At 48.2% G+C, this 18,333-nt stretch overlaps 1 protein-coding gene across 1 annotated transcript in view; it reads right to left on the bottom strand.

The window, feature by feature from the left end:
- Positions 1 to 4,256: 4,256 nt before the first annotated feature.
- Positions 4,257 to 18,333, bottom strand: part of LOC309559310 (G-protein coupled receptor 143-like) — a 41,232-nt gene continuing 27,155 nt past the window's right edge. Inside the window, exons 5-9 of the mRNA XM_082262538.1 lie at positions 10,565 to 10,674; positions 10,241 to 10,349; positions 9,165 to 9,276; positions 6,589 to 6,832; positions 4,257 to 4,436 (exon numbers count right to left, since the gene is read on the bottom strand). Coding sequence (XP_082118664.1) covers positions 4,324 to 4,436; positions 6,589 to 6,832; positions 9,165 to 9,276; positions 10,241 to 10,349; positions 10,565 to 10,674 — 688 coding nt within the window. The 3' untranslated portion in view covers positions 4,257 to 4,323. The remainder of the gene's footprint in view (positions 4,437 to 6,588; positions 6,833 to 9,164; positions 9,277 to 10,240; positions 10,350 to 10,564; positions 10,675 to 18,333) is intronic.

Raw genomic sequence — 18,333 nt, 5'->3', positions numbered from 1 at the left:
AGGTTGGTAGTCTATGGGGGATATGGTATTGAGGTTGGTAGTCTATGGGGGATATGGTATTGAGGTTGGTAGTCTATGGAGGATATGGTATAGAGGTTGGTAGTCTATGGAGGATATGGTATAGAGGTTGGTAGTCTATGGGGAATATGGTATTGAGGTTGGTAGTCTATAGGGGATATGGTATTAAGGTTGGTAGTCTATGGAGGATATGGTATTGAGGTTGGTAGTCTATGGGGGATATGGTATTGAGGTTGGTAGTCTATGGGGGATATGGTATTGAGGTTGGTAGTCTATGGGGGATATGGTATGGAGGTTGGTAGTCTATGGGGGATATGGTATTGAGGTTGGTAGTCTATGGGGGATATGGTATTGAGGTTGGTAGTCTATGGGGGATATGGTATTGAGGTTGGTAGTCTATGGGGGATATGGTATGGAGGTTGGTAGTCTATGGGGGATATGGTATTGAGGTTGGTAGTCTATGGGGGATATGGTATTGAGGTTGGTAGTGTATGGGGGATATGGTATAGAGGTTGGTAGTCTATGGGGGATATGGTATGGAGGTTGGTAGTCTATGGGGGATACATTATTGAGGTTGGTAGTCTATGGGGGATATGTTATTGAGGTTGGTAGTCTATGGTGGATATGGTATTGAGGTTGGTAGGCTATGGGTGATATGGTATGTGAGGTTGGTAGGCAATGGGTGATATGGTATTGAGGTTGGTAGGCTATGGGTGATATGGTATTGAGGTTGGTAGTCTATAGGGAATATGATATATGGGGTCGGTAGGCAATGGGTGATAAGGTATTGAGGTTGGTAGTCTATGGGGGATATGGTATTGAGGTCGGTAGGCAATGGGTGATAAGGTATTGAGGTTGGTAGGCTATGGGGGATATGGTATTGAGGTTGGTAGTCTATGGGGGATATGGTATTGAGGTCGGTAGGCAATGGGTGATAAGGTATTGAGGTTGGTAGGCTATGGGGGATATGGTATTGAGGTTGGTAGTCTATAGGGGATATGGTATTGAGGTTGGTAGGCTATAGGGATATGGTATTGAGGTTGGTAGTCTATGGGGAATATGGTATTGAGGTTGGTAGTCTATGGGGAATATGGTACATGAGGTTGGTAGTCTATGGGGAATATGGTATTGAGGTTGGTAGTCTATGGGGGATATGGTATTGAGGTTTGTAGGCTATGGGGGATATGGTATTGAGGTTGGTAGTCTTATGGGGATATGGTATTGAGGTTGGTAGTCTTATGGGGATATGGTATTGAGGTCGGTAGGCAATGGGTGATAAGGTATTGAGGTTGGTAGTCTATGGGGGATATGGTATTGAGGTTGGTAGTCTATGGGGGATATGGTATGGAGGTTGGTAGTCTATGGGGGATATAGTATAGAGGTTGGTAGTCTATGGGGAATATGGTATGGAGGTTGGTAGTCTACAGGGGATATGGTATGGAGGTTGGTAGTCTATGGGGGGCATAGTATTGAGGTTGGTAGTCTATGGGGGGTATGGTATTGAGGTTGGTAGTCTATGGGGGATATGGTATTGAGGTTGGTAGTTTACGGGGGATATGGTATTGAGGTTGGTAAGCAATGGGGATATGGTATTGAGGTTTGTAGGCTATGGGGGATATGGTATTGAGGTTGGTAGTCTACGGGGGATACGGTATTGAGGTTGGTAGTCTACGAGGGATATAGTATTGAGGTTGGTAGTCTATGGGGGATATGGTATGGAGGTTGGTAGTCTACGGGGGATATGGTATTGAGGTTGGTAGTCTATTGGGGGATATGTTATTGAGGTTGGTAGTCTATGGGGGGTATGGTATTGAGGTTGGTAGTCTATGGGGGATATGGTATTGAGGTTGGTAGTCTATGGGGGATATGGTATTGAGGTTGGTAGGCTATGGGGGATATGGTATAGAGGTTGGTAGTCTATGGGGGATATGGTATTGAGGTCGGTAGGCAATGGGTGATAAGGTATTGAGGTTGGTAGGCTATGGGGGATATGGTATTGAGGTTGGTAGTCTATGGGGGATATGGTATTGAGGTCGGTAGGCAATGGGTGATAAGGTATTGAGGTTGGTAGGCTATGGGGGATATGGTATTGAGGTTGGTAGTCTATAGGGGATATGGTATTGAGGTTGGTAGGCTATAGGGATATGGTATTGAGGTTGGTAGTCTATGGGGAATATGGTATTGAGGTTGGTAGTCTATGGGGAATATGGTACATGAGGTTGGTAGTCTATGGGGAATATGGTATTGAGGTTGGTAGTCTATGGGGGATATGGTATTGAGGTTTGTAGGCTATGGGGGATATGGTATTGAGGTTGGTAGTCTTATGGGGATATGGTATTGAGGTTGGTAGTCTTATGGGGATATGGTATTGAGGTCGGTAGGCAATGGGTGATAAGGTATTGAGGTTGGTAGTCTATGGGGGATATGGTATTGAGGTTGGTAGTCTATGGGGGATATGGTATGGAGGTTGGTAGTCTATGGGGGATATAGTATAGAGGTTGGTAGTCTATGGGGAATATGGTATGGAGGTTGGTAGTCTACAGGGGATATGGTATGGAGGTTGGTAGTCTATGGGGGGCATAGTATTGAGGTTGGTAGTCTATGGGGGGTATGGTATTGAGGTTGGTAGTCTATGGGGGATATGGTATTGAGGTTGGTAGTTTACGGGGGATATGGTATTGAGGTTGGTAAGCAATGGGGATATGGTATTGAGGTTTGTAGGCTATGGGGGATATGGTATTGAGGTTGGTAGTCTACGGGGGATACGGTATTGAGGTTGGTAGTCTACGAGGGATATAGTATTGAGGTTGGTAATCTATGGGGGATATGGTATGGAGGTTGGTAGTCTACGGGGGATATGGTATTGAGGTTGGTAGTCTATTGGGGGATATGTTATTGAGGTTGGTAGTCTATGGGGGGTATGGTATTGAGGTTGGTAGTCTATGGGGGATATGGTATTGAGGTTGGTAGTCTATGGGGGATATGGTATTGAGGTTGGTAGGCTATGGGGGATATGGTATAGAGGTTGGTAGTCTATGGGGGATATGGTATGGAGGTTGGTAGTCTATGGGGGATATGGTATGGAGGTTGGTAGTCTATGGGGGATACATTATTGAGGTTGGTAGTCTATGGGGGATATGGTATTGAGGTTGGTAGTCTATGGGGGGTATGGTATTGAGGTTGGTAGGCTATGGGGGATATGGTATAGAGGTTGGTAGTCTATGGGGGATATGGTATTGAGGTTGGTAGTCTATGGGGGATATGGTATGGAGGTTGGTAGTCTATGGGGGATACATTATTGAGGTTGGTAGTCTATGGGGGATATGGTATTGAGGTTGGTAGTCTATGGGGGATATGGTATGGAGGTTGGTAGTCTATGGGGGATATGGTATTGAGGTTGGTAGTCTATGGGGGATATGGTATTGAGGTTGGTAGTCTATGGGGGATATGGTATTGAGGTTGGTAGTCTATGGGGGATATGGTATGGAGGTTGGTAGTCTATGGGGGATATGGTATTGAGGTTGGTAGTCTATGGGGGATATGGTATAGAGGTTGGTAGTCTATGGGGAATATGGTATTGAGGTTGGTAGTCTATGGGGATATGGTATAGAGGTTGGTAGTCTATGGGGGACATGGTATTGAGGTTGGTAGTCTATGGGGGATATGGTATTGAGGTTGGTAGTCTATGGGGGATATGGTATTGAGGTTGGTAGTCTATGGGGGATATGGTATGGAGGTTGGTAGTCTATGGGGGATATGGTATTGAGGTTGGTAGTCTATGGGGGATATGGTATTGATGTTGGTAGTCTATGGGGGATATGGTATTGATGTTGGTAGTCTATGGGGGATATGGTATTGAGGTTGGTAGTCTATGGGGGTATGGTATTGAGGTTGGTAGTCTATGGGGGTATGGTATTGAGGTTGGTAGTCTATGGGGGATATGGTATTGAGGTTGGTAGTCTATGGGGGTATGGTATTGAGGTTGGTAGTCTATGGGGGTATGGTATTGAGGTTGGTAGTCTATGGGGGTATGGTATTGAGGTTGGTAGTCTATGGGGGATATGGTATAGAGGTTGGTAGTCTATGGGGGATATGGTATTGAGGTTGGTAGTCTATGGGGGGTATGGTATTGAGGTTGGTAGTCTATGGGGGATATGGTACATGAGGCTGGTAGAGATCACTGCCATTGTCACTCTACAGATCGATGCCCACACACCCATAAAGACTGCTGGGGTCCAAGGGTTATACTCCCAAGTACCCAAAGTGACACATGTGGTCCTCATGTGGCAGGTGGGCACCGGGGGTTCAGATATTGGAGTGCCGCGGTTTGAGCTCAGATCCAGTAAGAGAAGCCGCCATCGTATCCCTCGTCCCCAGGAGACGCACCGCGTTAATTTCCAAAGCAGAACATCGGAATTCTGTGGACAGATGAAGAGGACCGGTCATATAATGCAGAGAAGGTTACAAGAAGGTCAATGAATAATGTTATTCTATGCAGGTGGAGGAAAGGAAGACCGGAGTGGTCAGCCGGAGAAAACCAGATGCCGCCATTTTTATTTTCTCTCCCGCACTTCATAAAGACGGTACCTGGCTGCTGCGACCCACACCTTCAATATAATTCCTTTCAGTGTGGAAGGGTCAATCCAGCCAAAACTGGAATTTCAGGTTTGAAACATTCTTACAAATCTTATGAGTCTGACAAACAAGATCTGTGAAACCGCAATCCTTCATAGACATTACACAAGTTTTCAAGCCAAAAAAAATAAAAAATACATAAAAATTGGCCCAAAAAATGAAGATGAAATTGACAAAAATTCTGAGATTTCTGCAATCCCCAGAGAGAAACAGAAAATACAAAGTAACATTGCTAATGAAAGATTGGTATTTCCGGTCCCTTTTCTCATCGGCAAGTGCAAAAATCTCAGAATTATTGTTAATTTGTTTCTATTTTTTAGGGATCTCAGAAGTATTCCCCCCCCCCCCCCCGAGAGCACGGCAGCTGCCAAGACTACAACAATACACTGCAAATACAGTATCTGACAAAAGTAAGTACACCCCTCCCATGTGACAACACTGAAGAAATGAGACTTTGCTACAATGTAAAGTAGTGAGTGTACAGCTTGTATAACAGTGTAAATTTGCTGTCCCCTCAAAATAACTCAACACACAGCCATTAATGTCTAAACCGCTGGCAACAAAAGTCAGTACACCCCTAAGTGACAATGTCCAAATTGGGCCCAATTATCCATTTTCCCTCCCCGGTGTCATGTGACTCGTTAGTGTTACAAGGTCTCAGGTGTGAATGGGGAGCAGGTGTGTTAAATTTGGTGTTATCACTCTCACTCTCTCATACTGGTTCATACTGGATGTTCAGCATGGCACCTCATGGCAAAGAACTCTCTGAGGATCTGAAAAAAAAAGAATTGTTGCTCTACATAAAGATGGCCTAGGCTATAAGAAGATTGCCAAGACCCTGAAACTGAGCTGCAGCACGGTGGCCAAGACCATACAGCGGTTTACCAGGACAGATTCCACTTAGAACAGGCCTCGCCATGGTGGACCAGAGAAGTTGAGTGCCGTGCTCAGCGTCATATCCAGAGGTTGTCTTTGGGAAATAGACGTATGAGTGCTGCCAGCATTGCTGCAGAGGTTGAAGGGGTGGGGGAGGGGTCAGCCTGTCAGTGCTCAGACCATACGCCGCACACTGCATAAACTTGGTCTGCATGGCTGTCATCCCAGAAGGAAGCCTCTTCTAATGATGATGGACAAGAAAGCCGCAAACAGTTTGCTGAAGACAAGCAGACTAAGGACATGGATTACTGGAACCATCTCCTGTGCTCTGATGAGACCAAGATAAACTTATTTGGTGTCAGATGGTGTCAGGCGTGTGTGGGGGCAACCAGGTGAGGAGTACAAAGACAAGTGTGTCTTCCTACAGTCAGGCATGGTGGTGGGAGTGTCATGGTCTGGGGCTGCATGAGTGCTGCCGGCACTGGGGAGCTACAGATCATTGAGGGAACCATGAATGCCAACATGTACTGTGACATACTGAAGCAGAGCATGATCCCCTCCCTTCAGAGACTGGGGGGCAGGGCAGTATTCCAACATAACGACCCCAAACACCTCCAAGATGACCACTGCCTTGCTAAAGAAGCTGAGGGTAAAGGTGATGGACTGGCCAAGCATGTCTCCAGACCTAAACCCTATTGAGCATCTGTGGGGATCCTCAAACAGAAGGTGGAGGAGGGGAAGGTCTCTAACATCCACCAGCTCTGTGATGTCATCATGGAGGAGGGGAAGAGGACTCCAGTGACAACCTGTGAAGCTCTGGTGAACTCCATGCCCAAGAGGGTTAAGGCAGTGCTGGAAAATAATGGCGGCCACACAAAATATTGACACTCTGGGCCCAATTCGGACATTGTCACTTAGGGGTGTACTACTGACTTGTATGTTCTTACCCCCCACCGCCCAGTATGATATTACCCCCCCACCCCCCAGTATAGTCTTACCCCCCCCAGTATGGTCTTACCCCCCCCAGTATGGTCTTACTCCCCTCCAGTATAGTCTTACCCATGGAAGAATAGGAGTCCATCAGCTGTAATATATGGGGAATGGAGAGTTTCCCTGAGGTGTGTGCAGACGGTCTACCTTGCAGCAGAAGTTCCTCTTCGGCGGCGCCCTCCTCCTCCTCACCGGTCGCAGGTGGCGTTTCTGTTGCCACGCCGCTGCCCTGCTTCACACTAAGAGGAGAAGAACTCCTCCAGCCAAAAAAAGCCAGAGAATGCACGCAGCAAAATACGGGATTCAGAATACCCTGAGAAGACAAAGCGTGCCATTGTAGCTTATCTCTTTTCCACCAACACACTGCGCCTCACATTGTAAGACAGCAAGAAAAAAAAAAATAATGGACGTTCATAAAGAGAAACCTTCCCAGATCCAGCTGGAGGATCCCAACATCTCTACACAGAACCGGATCTGACACCAAATCCAACACTCAACCACTGGAACCTCTTCCCAGGAAGACTATTTTACTCCAAGGTCTCATTCATACAGGCAAATCGATCGTTCCACTCGTGGGAAAAGCCATCTTCTCCCCCCGGGATGCACAGGTGTTCCATGCAGGGGCGTACAAGCAGCATGTGGAAAGTAATGACAGGCTGCCAGTGCATGGACCTCCATGTGCATCTCAGAGTGGATCAGAACGCGGTCTGCTTGCATCCCGATCCATGCATTGCACCCGTATGGATGTGACTCCGGAATGCACATGGAGGTCCATGCAGCCGGCAACCCATCATTACTTTCCACTGGCTGCCTGCACGCCTCTGCATGGAACACCTGTGCATCCCGGGGCAACTGAAAATGGCCCTTCCCAGGTGAGTATGGGTTTATACACTAAATGAGGCATAAATCTGAACTCTGGGTTAGTAAATTCATCGATCATGGGGCTTCTTCCAGATCTGTGCAGTAATCCAGTGTGAGACTTCCTGTAATAAAGACCCCCCCACTGCTGCTCTTTCCCCTTGTGCAGGTTGACTGGTCTGGTCTCCGCCCCCTCCTGTAGTAGGTGGAGCTTGCTGGGCCCCTCCCACAGCTCAGCTCTCTCGTCAGATGGGGAATCCTTCCCTGACCAGATTCACCCATCCACTCACTGAATAGGGGAAAACTTCCCTGACCAGATTCCTCATCCACTCACTGGATGGGGAATCCTTCCCTGACCAGATTCCCCATCCACTCACAGGATGGGGGAATCCCTCCCTGACCAGATTCCCCATCCCTAATCAGATTCCCCATCCACTCACTGGATGGGGGAATCCTTCCCTGACCAGATTCCCCATCCACTTACAGGATGGGGGAATCCTTCCCTGACCAGATTCCCCATCCACTCACAGGATGGGGGAATCCTTCCCTGACCAGATTCCCCATCCACTTACAGGATGGGGGAATCCTTCCCTGACCAGATTCCCCATCCACTCACAGGATGGGGGAATCCTTCCCTGACCAGATTCCCCATCCACTCACAGGATGGGGGAATCCTTCCCTAACCAGATTCCCCCCATCCACTCACAGGATGGGGGAATCCTTCCCTGACCAGATTCCCCATCCCTGATCAGATTCCCCATCCACTCACTGGATGGGGGAATCCTTCCCTGACCGGATTCCCCCAGCCACTCACTGGATGGGGGAATCCTTCCCTGACCAGATTCCCCATCCACTTACAGGATGGGGGAATCCTTCCCTGACCAGATTCCCCATCCACTCACAGGATGGGGGAATCCTTCCCTGACCAGATTCCCCATCCACTCACAGGATGGGGGAATCCTTCCCTGACCAGATTCCCCCCATCCACTCACAGGATGGGGGAATCCTTCCCTGACCAGATTCCCCCCATCCACTCACAGGATGGGGGAATCCTTCCCTGACCAGATTCCCCATCCCTGATCAGATTCCCCATCCACTCACTGGATGGGGGAATCCTTCCCTGACCGGATTCCCCCAGCCACTCACTGGATGGGGAATCCTTCCCTGACCAGATTCCCCATCCACTTACAGGATGGGGAATCCTTCCCTGGCCAGATTCCCCATCCACTCACAGGATGGGGGAATCCTTCCCTGACCAGATTCCCCATCCACTCACAGGATGGGGGAATCCTTCCCTGACCAGATTTCCCATCCCTGATCAGATTCCCCATCCACTCACTGGATGGGGAATCCTTCCCTGACCAGATTGCCCATCCACTTACAGGATGGGGAATCCTTCCCTGACCAGATTCCCCATCCACTCACAGGATGAGGGAATCCTTCCCTGACCAGATTCCCCATCCACTCACTGGATGGGGGAATCCTTCCCTCTGCGATATTGTCTTCTGACAAAGAGAAGTCCCCCCACCACCATACAATGATCAGTGTTGATGACTATAGCCTGCAGCACTGACTGTTCAGGAAAAACCCGCCAGGCTGGTTGTACAGAAGACGATCAACAAGTCAACTTGTTTACAACCAGCGAACCCACACATGGTTGGAAATTGATCGGTCCCCGCTGAACTGTCCGAATTTCCATCCTTTATTCTCAGTCTATTAAAGCCATCAGGGGATGTGTCACACATCCAGGTCAGAGGATTACTTCTTCTATTTCCATTTGTTCTTACCGTAATGACAAAGAGTGTTTGTGCCGCAACTTGTATCTGCCGAGGTGCCTGCGGGGTCCCCAACACCTCCACCAGAAACAGCATGAAGTCACACAGGACATTTCCAAGCCAGCTGCAAGTAAAATATCATTAGATTAGTGTGTGATTAGTGCTTTTAGGGTCAGAATAGCGTTTGGATGAAGGCCCGGGGATATTGTTGGGTGAAGGTCCGAGGATACCATTGGGTGAAGGTCCGGGGATACCATTGGGCAAAGGTCCGGGGATACCATTGGGCAAAGGTCCCATTGGGCAAAGGCCTGGGGATACCATTGGGCAAAGGCCTGGGGATACCATTGGGCAAAGGCTCAGGGATACCATTGGGCAAAGGCCCGGGGATACCATTGGGCAAAGGCCCAGGGATACCATTGGGCAAAGGCCCAGGGATACCATTGGGCAAAGGCCCAGGGATACCATTGGGCAAAGGCCCAGGGATACCGTTGGGCAAAGGCCCAGGGCCACCATTTGGTGAAGGCCCAGGGCCACCATAGGATGAAGGCCCAGGGCCACCATAGGATGAAGGCCCAGGGCCACCATTGGGTGAAGGCCCAGGGGCACCATTGGGTGAAGGCCCAGGGGCACCATTGGGTGAAGGCCCAGGGAAACCATTAGGAGAAGGGTTTATGTCTCCAACCTTCAGGAGCCATTTGAAGTCCATTACAACTTTAAAAAACACCAAAATTATACCTTCTTCTCCCAAACCTCCACCAAAAGCATCATTAACCCAAAGTCTGTCTTCCACCATGTTCATATCATGTCTCACTAGTTTTCTTCAGCAAATCATCTTTTTGTGAATCTGTTTGTTACCTGGAGATCCTGCCAGTAACAGCCCTTCCTGTGGGAGGCTGACAACGCTAAGCTTCTGCCTCCCAATGAGCAGCAGAGTTGTCAGCCTGCGGGTGTGCTCCCTCAGTTGGCTGTTAGGTTGCCTATCTGGTCCTGGCAGCTCAATGAAGGAGACTGATGGATAAAATGTAATTGTCATAAGAATATAAATTAGGGCAGTGATAAAAGAACTCTACAGGGAGTATGGAACTCACCAAGCTATGAAGGTCCCATAAATCCCCAGAAGCCGTCTGCACAGGTTGTTCTTTCTGCAGCGCTCACTACTGGTGTACACCCCACAACGCATCTTCAGGACGGCGGGCACTGGTGGGGGGGGCGGGGGGTACAGGGGGGGGGAAGTAATTAGACCATCTTTACTCAAGTGCAATTGTTACAACCCTCCTAATAAATGCCCCCGTCCTAAGTGTCTGTATCATACCATACTACCGACCTAGGGCAAGCCACGCCCACAAGAATAAACCCCACCCATTCCCATCAAAACAGGTGTGTACAATACAGAGGAGGAGGAAGTCTCTCACCGCTCACAATGGCTCTTCTCAGCAGGAAAGGGCTCCCGAAGAGGGCAAGGAGCAGAGGGATGTACAGGATGACATCATGGAACACCACCAGGCCTTGTCTAGAGTCACACCTGAGCACAAGAGACAGGCTTAGTACACACATCTCACAGAGAAACAGCTCATCAATACATACCACAGATCATCAATACATACCACAGATCATCAATACATACCATAGATCATCAATACATACCACAGATCATCAATACATACCACAGATCATCAATACATACCATAGATCATCAATACATACCATAGATCATCAATACATACCATAGATCATCAATACATACCACAGATCATCAATACATACCACAGATCATCAATATATACCACAGCTCATCAATACATACCACAGCTCATCAATACATACCACAGCTCATCAATATAGAATACAGCTCATCAATACATACCACAGCTCATCAATTTATACCACAGCTCATCAATATAGAATACAGCTCATCAATACATACCACAGCTCATCAATACATACCATAGATCATCAATACATACCACAGATCATCAATACATACCACAGATCATCAATTTATACCACAGCTCATCAATATAGAATACAGCTCATCAATATAGAATACAGCTCATCAATACATACCACAGCTCATCAATATAGAATACAGCTCATCAATATAGAATACAGCTCATCAATACATACCACAGCTCATCAATTTATACCACAGCTCATCAATACATACCACAGCTCATCAATATAGAATACAGCTCATCAATATAGAATACAGCTCATCAATACATACCACAGATCATCAATACATACCACAGATCATCAATACATACCACAGCTCATCAATTTATACCACAGCTCATCAATACATACCACAGCTCATCAATACATACCACAGCTCATCAATATAGAATACAGCTCATCAATACATACCACAGATCATCAATACATACCACAGATCATCAATACATACCACAGATCATCAATACATACCACAGCTCATCAATTTATACCACAGCTCATCAATACATACCACAGATCATCAATACATACCACAGCTCATCAATACATACCACAGATCATCAATACATACCACAGCTCATCAATATAGAATACAGCTCATCAATACATACCACAGATCATCAATACATACCACAGATCATCAATACATACCACAGCTCATCAATTTATACCACAGCTCATCAATACATACCACAGATCATCAATACATACCACAGATCATCAATACATACCACAGCTCATCAATATATACCACAGCTCATCAATATAGAATACAGCTCATCAATACATACCACAGATCATCAATACATACCACAGATCATCAATACATACCACAGATCATCAATACATACCACAGCTCATCAATATAGAATACAGCTCATCAATACATACCACAGATCATCAATACATACCACAGATCATCAATACATACCACAGATCATCAATACATACCACAGCTCATCAATATAGAATACAGCTCATCAATACATACCACAGATCATCAATACATACCACAGATCATCAATACATACCACAGATCATCAATACATACCACAGATCATCAATACATACCACAGATCATCAATACATACCACAGCTCATCAATACATACCACAGATCATCAATACATACCACAGATCATCAATACATACCACAGCTCATCAATATATACCACAGCTCATCAATATAGAATACAGCTCATCAATACATACCACAGCTCATCAATACATACCACAGATCATCAATACATACCACAGATCATCAATACATACCACAGCTCATCAATATACACAGTGCTTTGAAAAAGTATTCACACCCCCTGAAATTTCCCACATTTTCTCATGTTACCGGCTCCCGCTGGCCTATTGTCATATGAGGTTCTCCCAGAATGGGCTATGTTGCACCGCGATCTGTCACCGGTGATGACTGATCAATATACTGGCCCGCTGCCGGTACCATGTGATTGCTGTGACCAATCACAGCAGATCACATGACAATTGTAAACAATGAATGGCTTTGATTCATTCCATCCATTGTGTGGTTGCGAGCTGTGATTGGTCACAGTGATCATCACATGGTACAGACAGGGCCAGTCACAGCCCATCACTTTCTTTCAGTAAAAATGGTTGCTTATACCAATGAAATTCACTGCTATAAGCAATCATGATATGTAAAAAAAAAAAAAACATTGTAAACACTTCCCCAGAGTAGTACAATGTTACTATGGTAACACTTTATTGCTCTGGTCACAATGTGGTAAATTAAGAAAAAAAAAATGTGTAATCAAGTAAAAAAAAATGAACATGTTTTTTCCTGTACTGTCACCAGTCAGTGTCCCTGATCACCGCCACACCAGTTACATGATGTACTGGACTGGACTGGTGATCGTACGTAAAAATTAAAATAATTTATTTTAATTTTAAATATATCCTGTCAGGGTCCGGACTGGCGGCAGGTGACTGCACTGGAGGTGGATCCTCTGTGTCAGTGAGGGATTGGCGTGGACCGTACCAGGGGACCGGTTCTAAGTTACTACCGGTTTTCATCAGAGCCCGTCGCAAGGCGGGATGGACTTGCTGCGGCGGTAGCAACCAGGTCGTATCCTCCGGTAACGGCTCAACCTCAAAGACAGCTGATTTAGGCGCGGTACAGAAGGGCAAGGCAAAGGCAAGGTCAGACGGAGCAAAAGGTCAAGGCAGGCGGCAAGGTTCATAGTCAGGGGCAACAGCAGAAGGTCAGATACACAGGCAGGGAACGATACACCAAAAGCTTTCTCAAGGTACCAAAGGCAACAAGATCCGGCAAGGACAGGAAGGGGAAGTGGGCTTTTATACCATTTGGACTGATTGGACCAGGCACCAATTAGTGGTGCACTGGCCCTTTAAATTTCAGATCAGCGGCGCGCGCGCGCCCTAGAGAGCGGGGCCGCGCGCCCCCCGGGAGGAAGCCGAACGGGAGGTGAGTGGAGTCCGCGGGCGGGAACGTCCCGCCGCGCGGACCGACTGAGTGAGGAGTGCGGGGAGCGGCGCTCACGGTCGGGGAAGGTGACCGGAGCGCCGCTACCCGCAGCATGCCTCGAGTGCTCCGGGGACGCTGCAGGACCCGGAGCGCTCGGCGTGACATATCCATTATATTAAAATTATATATATATATTTTATTATAATAGATATATTTAAAATTAAAATAAATTTAAATTTTTATGTACTGATATACAAATTATATATACACACTTTTATTATAATTATATATATATATATCACATACATATACACACACACACATACATACATATATATATATATAGAATTTATAATAATATATAAACACACACACACATATATATATATATATTTATTATATATTTTTTTTAATTTCATACATTTTCCCAAAAAAATGATGACAAAAAATTACAACTTCAAAAAAACTTGCCATGCCCCTTATTAAATACCTCGGACTGTCTACTTTCTAAAAAGGGGTGATTTGGGTGGTATTTGTACTAGGTGTGGGGGGGGGGGGGTGATTTGTACTGAATAGGGGGGGGTGATTTGGGTGGTATTTGTACTGGGTGTGGGGGGGGGAGTGATTTGGGGGGGGTGATTTGTACTGGATGGGGGGGGGGGTGATTTGGGTGGTATTTGTACTGGGTGTGGGGGGGGGAGTGATTTGGGGGGTATTTGTACTGGGTGGGGGGGGGGGGGGGAGTGATTTGGGGGGTATTTGTACTGGGTGAGGGGGTGATTTGGGGGGTATTTGTACTGGGTGAGGGGGTGATTTGGGGGGTATTTGTACTGGGAGGGGGGGGGGGGAGTGATTTGGGGGGTATTTGTACTGGGTGTGGGGGGGGGGTGATTTGGGGGGGTGATTTGTACTGAATAGGGTGGGGGTGATTTGGGTGGAATTTGTACTGGGTGTGTGGGGGGGGGTGATTTGGGGGGTATTTGTACTGGGTGAGGGGGTGATTTGGGGGGTATTTGTACTGGGTGGGGGGGGGGAGTGATTTGGGGGGTATTTGTACTGGGTGGGGGGGGGGTGATTTGGGGGGTATTTGTACTTGGAGGGGGGGGGGAGTGATTTGGGGGGGTATTTGTACTGGGTGGGGGGGTGATTTGGGGGGTATTTGTACTGGGAGGGGGGGAGTGATTTGGGGGGTATTTGTACTGGGTGAGGGGGTGATTTGGGGGGTATTTGTACTGGGTGGGGGGGTGATTTGGGGGGTATTTGTACTGGGAGGGGGGGGAAGTGATTTGGGGGGTATTTGTACTGGGTGAGGGGGTGATTTGGGGGGTATTTGTACTGGGAGGGGGGGAGTGATTTGGGGGGTATTTGTACTGGGTGAGGGGGTGATTTGGGGGGTATTTGTACTGGGTGGGGGGGTGATTTGGGGGGTATTTGTACTGGGTGAGGGGGTGATTTGGGGGGTATTTGTACTGGGTGGGGGGGGGAGTGATTTGGGGGGTATTTGTACTGGGTGAGGGGGTGATTTGGGGGGTATTTGTACTGGGTGAGGGGGTGATTTGGGGGGTATTTGTACTGGGAGGGGGGGGGAGTGATTTGGGGGGTATTTGTACTGGGTGAGGGGGTGATTTGGGGGGTATTTGTACTGGGTGGGGGGGGGAGTGATTTGGGGGGTATTTGTACTGGGTGAGGGGGTGATTTGGGGGGTATTTGTACTGGGTGAGGGGGTGATTTGGGGGGTATTTGTACTGGGTGGGGGGGGGGGGAGTGATTTGGGGGGTATTTGTACTGGGTGGGGGGGGGTGATTTGGGGGGTATTTGTACTTGGAGGGGGGGGGGGTGATTTGGGGGGGTATTTGTACTGGGTGGGGGGGGTGATTTGGGGGGTATTTGTACTGGGAGGGGGGGAGTGATTTGGGGGGTATTTGTACTGGGTGGGGGGGGGGGAGTGATTTGGGGGGTATTTGTACTGGGTGGGGGGGGGGTGATTTGGGGGGTATTTGTACTGGGTGGGGGGGGGGGGGAGTGATTTGGGGGGTATTTGTACTGGGTGGGGGGGGGGGTGATTTGGGGGGTATTTGTACTTGGAGGGGGGGGGAGTGATTTGGGGGGGTATTTGTACTGGGTGAGGGGGTGATTTGGGGGGTATTTGTACTGGGTGAGGGGGTGATTTGGGGGGTATTTGTACTGGGTGAGGGGGTGATTTGGGGGGTATTTGTACTGGGTGGGGGGGGAAGTGATTTGGGGGGTATTTGTACTGGGTGAGGGGGTGATTTGGGGGGTATTTGTACTGGGAGGGGGGGAGTGATTTGGGGGGTATTTGTACTGGGTGAGGGGGTGATTTGGGGGGTATTTGTACTGGGTGGGGGGGTGATTTGGGGGGTATTTGTACTGGGTGGGGGGGGAGTGATTTGGGGGGTATTTGTACTGGGTGAGGGGGTGATTTGGGGGGTATTTGTACTGGGTGAGGGGGTGATTTGGGGGGTATTTGTACTGGGTGGGGGGGGAGTGATTTGGGGGGTATTTGTACTGGGTGAGGGGGTGATTTGGGGGGTATTTGTACTGGGTGGGGGGGGAGTGATTTGGGGGGTATTTGTACTGGGTGAGGGGGTGATTTGGGGGGTATTTGTACTGGGTGAGGGGGTGATTTGGGGGGTATTTGTACTGGGAGGGGGGGGGAGTGATTTGGGGGGTATTTGTACTGGGTGAGGGGGTGATTTGGGGGGTATTTGTCCTGGGTGAGGGGGTGATTTGGGGGGTATTTGTCCTGGGTGAGGGGGTGATTTGGGGGGTATTTGTACTGGGTGAGGGGGTGATTTGGGGGGTATTTGTACTGGGAGGGGGGGGAGTGATTTGGGGGGTATTTGTACTGGGTGAGGGGGTGATTTGGGGGGTATTTGTACTGGGTGAGGGGGTGATTTGGGGGGTATTTGTACTGGGAGGGGGGGGGGTGATTTGGGGGGTATTTGTACTGGGTGAGGGGGTGATTTGGGGGGTATTTGTACTGGGAGGGGGGGGGAGTGATTTGGGGGGTATTTGTACTGGGTGGGGGGGGGAGTGATTTGGGGGGTATTTGTACTGGGTGAGGGGGTGATTTGGGGGGTATTTGTACTGGGTGAGGGGGTGATTTGGGGGGTATTTGTACTGGGTGAGGGGGTGATTTGGGGGGTATTTGTACTGGGAGGGGGGGGGGGTGATTTGGGGGGTATTTGTACTGGGAGGGGGGGGGTGATTTGGGGGGTATTTGTACTGGGTGAGGGGGTGATTTGGGGGGTATTTGTACTGGGAGGGGGGGGAGTGATTTGGGGGGTATTTGTACTGGGTGGGGGGGGGAGTGATTTGGGGGGTATTTGTACTGGGTGAGGGGGTGATTTGGGGGGTATTTGTACTGGGAGGGGGGGGGAGTGATTTGGGGGGTATTTGTACTGGGTGTGGGGGGGGGGGTGATTTGTACTGAATAGGGTGGGGGTGATTTGGGTGGAATTTGTACTGGGTGTGGGGGGGGGGGGTGATTTGGGGGGTATTTGTACTGGGTGAGGGGGTGATTTGGGGGGTATTTGTACTGGGTGGGGGGGGGGAGTGATTTGGGGGGTATTTGTACTGGGTGGGGGGGAGGGTGATTTGGGGGGTATTTGTACTTGGAGGGGGGGGGGGGAGTGATTTGGGGGGGTATTTGTACTGGGTGGGGGGGTGATTTGGGGGGTATTTGTACTGGGAGGGGGGGAGTGATTTGGGGGGTATTTGTACTGGGAGGGGGGGGGAAGTGATTTGGGGGGTATTTGTACTGGGTGAGGGGGTGATTTGGGGGGTATTTGTACTGGGTGGGGGGGGGAGTGATTTGGGGGGTATTTGTACTGGGTGAGGGGGTGATTTGGGGGGTATTTGTACTGTCCTGGCATTTTCTTGCCTCAGGAAAGGAGATCGGCCGTCATCAGGATTGTCAGATGATTTCTATCCCATAGATTGTGGACATTTTGGCTGAAATTTATGAAGATTATTCATTTGCAAAATTTTATAACAGAAGCGAAGAAAAACACGTTTTTTCCCCTTTTTCTTTTTTTATATTTTCATTTATTTAGCAAAAAATAAAACCCCCCAGTAGTGATTAAATACCACCAAAATAAAACTCTATTTGTGTGAAAAAAATGATAAAAGGTCATATGTGTACAGTGTTGCATGACCGCGCAATTGTCATCCAAAATGCGACAGCGCTGAAAGCTGAAAACTGACCCGTGCAGGAAGAGGGAGGGGGAAGAGTGCCCGGTACGGAAGGGGTTAATACATACCACAACTCATCAATATATAATAATGGGTTGAATGAGGCTGGACATTAGACTGAGGACATCTAGTGGCAGGAAAGAGTAGCGCAGGGGAAATCTCTGGATTGAAGGTGAATATTGCAGCAAAAGCCGGATTTGTTTTGAGCCAATGATTTCTGTCTGATAATTTTTGGTTGGAGTTCTTCTCCCAGCATTCCCTGCTTCTCCAAGACTGCCAGGACCTATAATGGAGACCTTTCCTTTATCTCAGGCAGTTAGATTCTGAGATGAATACGGAGAGGAATGATTGGCCGGATATCGGCTCATTTTCTAGAACAAATCAGATACAATGTTACAAAGACGTTTCCTGACAAGTCCGAATCTCCCATTTTATGGTCACCAGACACACATTGCAGACATTCCTCTTCCTTTATATATAAAGGAGAAAGGAAAACACTGGTTTGTGTGTTCGTTCAGCACAGGCGCTGATTGCACAGTTTGTCATTTGATGTTAT

The sequence above is a fragment of the Pelophylax lessonae genome (genome assembly GCF_965119305.1).
Source record: "Pelophylax lessonae genome assembly, chromosome: 7".
Taxonomy (NCBI): Eukaryota; Metazoa; Chordata; class Amphibia; order Anura; family Ranidae; genus Pelophylax; species Pelophylax lessonae.
The sequence above is the reverse complement of the archived record's forward strand: the minus strand, read 5'-3'. Positions and strand labels throughout refer to the sequence as shown.